Source organism: Fistularia commersonii, chromosome 12 (assembly GCF_037954325.1).
Source record: "Fistularia commersonii isolate RoL2024-O1a breed Wild chromosome 12, RoL_Fcom_v1.0, whole genome shotgun sequence".
NCBI lineage: Eukaryota > Metazoa > Chordata > Actinopteri > Syngnathiformes > Fistulariidae > Fistularia > Fistularia commersonii.
The window spans coordinates 5,053,078-5,060,033 of NC_141295.1; the positions used below are offsets into that span (position 1 = coordinate 5,053,078).

Here is a 6,956-nt window from a genome sequence, read left to right on the forward strand (position 1 = left end):
CAAGCACATAACACACACACACACTTGCACAAGGATACACACTGTTTTACAAATACACACACATTTACTCACATAACTGTATATACATACACACACAACTATACACATAGATTAAAGCACATAACATGCACACACATACACACTACATACACACTTGCACAGGGATACACACTCTTTTAAAAACACACACACACATGTACACATAACTGTATGCGCACACACACACACACACACCCTACACACACACACACACTCACACAACTATACACATAGATTAAAGCACATAACATGCACACACACAAACACACACACACACACACACGCAGCTCTGGTGGTCTTGGATCCAGAAGGTCTGGAGGTCCTCCTGGTCCTCCAGAGGTGTGAGAAGCTCCTCCTGACGTTCCTCTCCTGCAGGGAGGTGAAGATCGCGTCCTCGGAGAAGATGCGTATCGGCGGCACCACGGAGATGGCCTGGATGCAGATCTGCGACCCGTCCGACAAGGAGAAAGGCCTCTACACCATCGAGATCTCCGACGGCGTGCAGACACACACCAGGATCTTCGACCTCGCCGGACAGGGTGAGGAGAACTTCAGGAGAACCTCAGGAGGGGGCGGGGCTTCATCTCAGCTGTCAATCATCCACCTCCATGGATTGTTCAGGGAAAGAACCTGCAGGAACAAGGAGGACGTGAAGGTTCTCCTCAGGAGGAACCTTCTAGTGAGGGACATCCAACGCCCGGCCAAATGATCCCTTGATTTAATTGGATTAAATGAAGTCAAATTTAAAAAAAAAAAAACTTTTTAAAACCAAAATAAATTTAAAAAAAAAAAAAAAATGGAAAATGAAGTGAAATCAGAAAATAAAATGAGAATAAATAAATGAAATAGAATGAAAAAAAGCAAAATAAATTAAATTAAGTGAAAACATAAATTGAAAAAAAAAATATAGGAGATTTTATAGGAGATATTTTAGATTTATTATTTCGAGATTTTATAGGATTTTAAAGGAGATAAAATTTAGTAAATTAATTGATATTTTCCTAGTTTTGAGATCCAGGTTCTTTTTTCTTGGCATTCAACTAAACTAGCAAATAAAATTATAATATTACCTCGATTGTCAGATTATTATTCCTGGATTGCGATAAAAAAATTAAAAAAAAAGGAAAGGAAAAGCAACGAGTGGTGAAGGTGACATCCAAGACGAGGCCTAATGTTTGTTTGTTTGTTTGTTTCCAGCGTACACTGACGCCTACGAGGAGTACCTGAGGCTGAAGTGAGTGGTTGCTACACTGCTATTACACAGCTATTACACTGCTATTACACTGCTATTACACGCTAATACACTGTTATTACACTGTTATTACACTGCTATTACACAGCTATTACACTGTTATTACACTGCTGTTACACGCTAATACACTGTTATTACACTGCTATTACACAGCTATTACTTTGCGATTACACTATTACACTGTTATTACACTGCTATTACACTGCTATTACGCGCTAATACACTGTTATTACACTGCTATTACACAAGTTGTTGTAATCCCCTTCTGCTTCTTGTGTTCCAGGGCGGCTGCCTTTGCAGAGAAGAGTAAGTTTGTCCTCCCTCGTTCATCCCTTCATTCCCCTCGGTGTCCATCGAACTTGCTCTCCTCGCAGATATTTGGAGGCACTATTGTTTCAAACTGCTGTCTTGATGAAGTCATGTGGTGTCTCCTCAGACCGCGGTCGGGTGGTCGGCGGCCTGCCGGATGTAGTCACCATCATGGAGGAGAAGGTGAGTTTGGGAACGCAGGCGACTAAGTGTCAGGCCACGTGAACTGAAGGAGTGGGATCAGCGGATGCTGAGGCGCATAGCGCCAAGAGGTCTTCACCTTTCTGCAGTCAATGCCTACAGACCTCTAAACTTCACGTAGCCTTCAGATGCACTGAAGTAGAGTGTGCAGAGAGCTTCAGAGAATGGCTTTCCCTGGGCGAGCAGCTGCATCCAAAGTGCAACGCAAAGGATGAAGTGGTGTAAAGCATGTTGACACCTGCCACTCTGGAGACACCTTCTGTGGAGTAGCCAATCGACGAGATGATGTCTGGGTTCGGCGGTCGCCAGGAGAACATTACTTGTATGACCGCATTGTGCCAAGTGTGACATTTGTTTGAGGGGGGATCATGGTGTGGCCTTGTTGTTTTTGGACCTATAGTTCCAGTGAAAGGACTCAAGCATACCAAGACATTTTGGACAATTCCATTCTCCCAACTTTGTGTGAGCAGTTTGGAGCTGGACTCTCCCTTTTCCAACATGACTGTGCACCAGTGCACAAAGCGAGCGCCATAAAGACAAGGAGGACAGAGACCTCGACTGTCCTGCACAGAGTCCCGACCTCAACCCCATAGCACACCTTTGGGATGAATTTGATTGGAGACCGAGAGCCGAGCCTTCTTGACCAACATGTGTGACCTCACAAATGCACTTCTGGAAGAATCGGGTCCAATAGTCCAATGGTCCAATGGTCCAATGGTCCACTGGTCCAATGGTCCAATGGTCCAATAATCCTGTGGTCCAATGGTCCAATGGTCCACTGGTCCAATGGTCCAATGGTCCAATGGTCCAATGGTCCACTGGTCCAATGGTCCAATGGCCCAATGGCCCAATGGTCCAATAGTCCAATGGTCCAGTGATCCAATAGTCCAATAGTCCAATGGTCCAGTGGTCCAATAGTCCAATGGTCCAATAGTCCTATGGTCCAGTGATCCAATTGCCATAAACCCCCTCCTGAAGCTTGTGGACGGCCTTCCCAGAAGAGTTGATGGTGTTCTAGGCGCAAAGGGTGGACCCACGTCATATTGAACCCTATGGATTAGGAATGGGATGTCACTTGGGTGCATTTGCAAGTCCAGACTGGCGAGCCAATACTTTTGGCCATATAGCGTACGCCTCATCCAATGTTCCCAGAGTACGGTGAGCTCAATGATATAAGCCTTCTTTCGAGAAGGGGACCAGGTCAGGTCTGAGGGCGGTGGAGGCAATCTCTGGAGGAAACGCCAGCTGCCTGCCAATATCCGCCCGGAGTTTCCAGTCCCGCACTAAGCACAGTTGATCCGTCTGCGATGTGGAGCTGCTGTAAGCCCTTCCCGGACAAACGTGATTGGCCGCGAAGGGTTAGATGCTGGCAGCAGTTGGGAGTTTGTGCTAGCTCATTTGCCTACCGGTGTCGACACAAGGCTCTTTAAAATTCGGTTGTAGTGCCAAGTGTACCGCCCTCGGGTGAGACTGGTATGACACCCGGTAAGAATGTGCCGGAGGGAAGCTGGACTCCCAAGGGCAAGCCTCACCCCAGTCTGTAACATTTTAGAAATCAAAAATAATGAATGCATTTACAATATACATATGGATGCTAATGCTAGCTCAGTGTGCTCGATGTGCTATGTGCTACTATGTTGTTGAAACAGAAGTTAAATCTTTTTTATACCTATATATGTTTCAACAGTTATTGTCAGAGGTGGCTAATGCTATCAGATACGCTTGATAACATTTTAGAATTTTTATTTAAATTTATACAAACAGGCTTAACTGTGGTTGTAAGCGTAACACCAAAGTTAGCTTACACTAATTTTATGCTAACAACCACAGTATAACATGTAGCAATGTTGTCTAACATTGGTACTAGCTTGATATGCTATGTTGTTAAATCAGGAAGTAAAAAGTTGAATTTTATATACATACATGTATATATAGAGATAGATAGATAGATGCCAATGCTAGCTGGATGTGCTATGTGTTGCTATGTTGTTGACACATGAGGTTATAAAGGTTTAGATTTTTATATATATTTATATCTATTTCATTGGTTAAAGTCAGAGATCGCTAATGCAATCACTCAAACTTGTTATTATTTTAGAAATTCACTGTGTTTATTTACATATACAGGCTTCTGCTGCTATTGTAAGCGAAAAGTTTACAAAGTTAGCTTACGCTAGTTATGCTAACAACCGCAGCATAACATGTAGCAATGTTGTCTAACATTGGTACTAGCTTGATGTGCTATGTTGTTAAATCAGGAAGTAAAAAGTTGAATTTTATATACATACATGTATGTATAGAGATAGATAGATAGATGCCAATGTTAGCTTGATGTGCTATGTGTTGCTATGTTGTTGAAACATGAGGTTATAAAGGTTTAGATTTTTATATATATATATATATATATATATATATATATATATATTTGTATATCATTGGTTATGGTCAGAGATCGCTAATGCTATCACTTAAACTTGTTATTATTTTAGAAATTAATGGTGTTTATTTATTTATACAGGCTTCTGCTGCCATTGTAAGCGTAGAGTTTAAAAAGTTAGCTTGCGCTAGTTATGCTAACAACCGCAGTATAACATGTATCAACATTGTCTAACACTGGTACTAGCAAGATGTGCAAACTTGCTATATATGGTGTCTCCAGGGAGTCATGCATTAGCGAGCTTTAGCTAACCTGTTCCTGTTTCCCCCCCCTTCAAAACGGCTGACCTCTGACCCCTGCCCCCCCCTTCTTTTCAGTCCCTGAGCCTGACGTGCACGGTGTGGGGCGAGCCCACGCCCGAGGTCACCTGGTTCAAGAACGAGCAGGAAGTGGCGTCCTGCCCGCACACCAAGGTCACGTTCGACGGCGGCAAGTTCGCCAGCATGGTGATCGACAAGGTGACGCCGGACGACTCGGGCAAGTACAGCATCAACGTACGCAACAAGTATGGCGGCGAGTTCGTGGAGATCACCGTCAGCGTGTACCGCCACGGCGAGCAGATCCCGGAGGCCAAACTGGGGCAACCCAAAATGGCCACGCCCGTCGCCACCACGGCGCCGCCAAAGTCCCCGGCGCCCAAGACGCCGACCCCGTCCGTGAAGACCCCGACCCCCGCCTCCACCCCGACCCCCAAGTCCCCGACCCCCAAGTCCCCGACCCCCACGCCCCCCCGCGGCATGAGGTCCCCCACCCCGCCAAGGTTCATGAAGTCCCCGACCCCTCCCAGGAAGTGAGCCGGGGCGATGTTGACGGTCGGGGGCGGGGCTAGCTCGGTTGTCGCGTCGTCGCGCCGGTGTGAAGCCGTTCGGTCGGCCGGAGTTCGAGGTCGCTAACGCTAGCTGTTCCGCTCCGTAATGTTTAGAAATGAAAAAAAACGAACAAAAAAATAAGGCTTTTACTGGAGGGGTGTTAGCATAACACCAAAGTTAGCGAGAGATGCTATCTGTTATACAGCGTTTGTCAGCATAATGTCAATGTTAGCTGAAAATGTGTTGCACTGCGGTTGTTAGTATAGCGCCGATGTTAGCCGAAGATGCTACATCTTGTACTATTGTTGTTAGCATAATGTCAATGTTAGCTAGAGATGTGTTGCACTGCGGTTGTTAGTATAGCGCCGATGTTAGCCGAAGATGCTACATCTAGTACTACTGTTGTTAGCATAATGTCAATGTTAGCTAGAGATGTGTTGCACTGCGGTTGTTAGTATAGCGCCGATGTTAGCTAAAGATGCTACATCTTGTACTACTGTTGTTAGCATAATGTCAATGTTAGCTAGAGATGTGTTGCACTGCGGTTGTTAGTATAGTGCCGATGTTAGCTAAAGATGCTACATCATGTACTGCTGTTGTAAGCATAATCCCAATGTTAGCTAGATGCGCTACGTGTTGCTATGTTGTTGAAACAGGAGGTAAAAAAGGAAAATAAATGAAAAAAAAAAACACGTATTAGCATCAGAACGTTCTGCCCTCGCGGAACTTGTGGCTATTTTTCGCTATTTGTAGTGTTTAGTTGCGCTTGAAGAGCTAGCCGGAAGCTAAATGTCGCTAGAACCCAAGAGATGCCGCGAAACGGGCCCGAAAATGAACCCGTCCCTGCTTCGGGAGGCGTCGCCGGGTAGCAGCGAGGCGGAGAACACAAGTCGTGAAGGCAATAAAGGTTTCCTGTCGCCTGATTGGCTGCGTCTCACTTCCTGTTCTTTATTTTGAAGTCTACGCGAAGCGTTCGGCGCGTTATCGGGCGATCCTCCCCGCGGTTATCTATTAGCGCTGCTAGCGAACATCCTGGAGCTTTGGTGTGATATTTCCAGCTCAGGTGAGAGGCGTGTTAGCGCTTTGCAGCGACGCCTCAGGTAATCCCGTTAGCTCCGTTTGCAAAGCGCTTATGTAACGCATATTTTATTAAGCCTGTTATTACACTGTTATTACACCCTTCCAACACTTGTTTTTTCAAGTTCCATCATTTTTATTCTTCGGGATACGAAACAGCAACGTGTCTGCGTTGCCTGTTTGATTTTCGGGGGGGATTGTTTTTATGTTTTTTTTAAATCTTCAAACCCATTGAGGTGGCTGTTTGAAGATGAACATCAAAGAGAAATGATTAAAGGAATGTCAGGATGAAAAGGAAGAAAGTGCATGAAAGTTCACACAAGGTGAATGAGAAATGAGAATGAGAACAACTTTATTGGAAATTGTCGAATTGTTTTTAACGTATATTCTATATTATGATTTATTATTTACATTTTTAAACACGCTTTTAGTTTGTCTTTTAAAAGCTTTGATCATCAAAGTTAAGACATGTATCAATGGAGGTATTTGATCAATACATTGCAATCAAGATGGTCGCCCTCTGATTGTTCAGGCGACGACACACACACACACACACACACACACACGCACACACACATACATTATCAAATGGAGTCAAGCACATATATATACACACACACATATAAATAAATGAGTCGGACACACATATACATACAGACTTATGCAAACACACACACACACACACACACACATGCACGTACATGCACGTACATGCACGCCCAGGCCAAACAAACCCGCTCCAGACCTGTTAGCCAGGTGAGCTCAGGTGGGCGGAGCCTCCTGCAGAATGTGTAGCAGGCACAGCCGGCCGCCGGCTCAAACCGCACGCCGC

The 6,956-nt window shown here is 44.9% G+C and overlaps 1 protein-coding gene across 3 annotated transcripts in view; it reads left to right on the plus strand.

Moving 5' to 3' along the window:
• The window catches only part of myom2a (myomesin 2a), a 22,375-nt gene extending 16,407 nt beyond the window's left edge, over positions 1-5,968 (plus strand). For all 3 annotated transcript variants that reach the window (XM_086156558.1, XM_086156556.1, XM_086156557.1), the window contains 5 exons: positions 415-578; positions 1,237-1,273; positions 1,575-1,597; positions 1,728-1,783; positions 4,556-5,968. In XM_086156558.1, coding sequence (XP_086012684.1) covers positions 415-578; positions 1,237-1,273; positions 1,575-1,597; positions 1,728-1,783; positions 4,556-5,032 — 757 coding nt within the window. In that variant the 3' untranslated portion in view covers positions 5,033-5,968. The remainder of the gene's footprint in view (positions 1-414; positions 579-1,236; positions 1,274-1,574; positions 1,598-1,727; positions 1,784-4,555) is intronic.
• Positions 5,969-6,956: the final 988 nt, after the last annotated feature.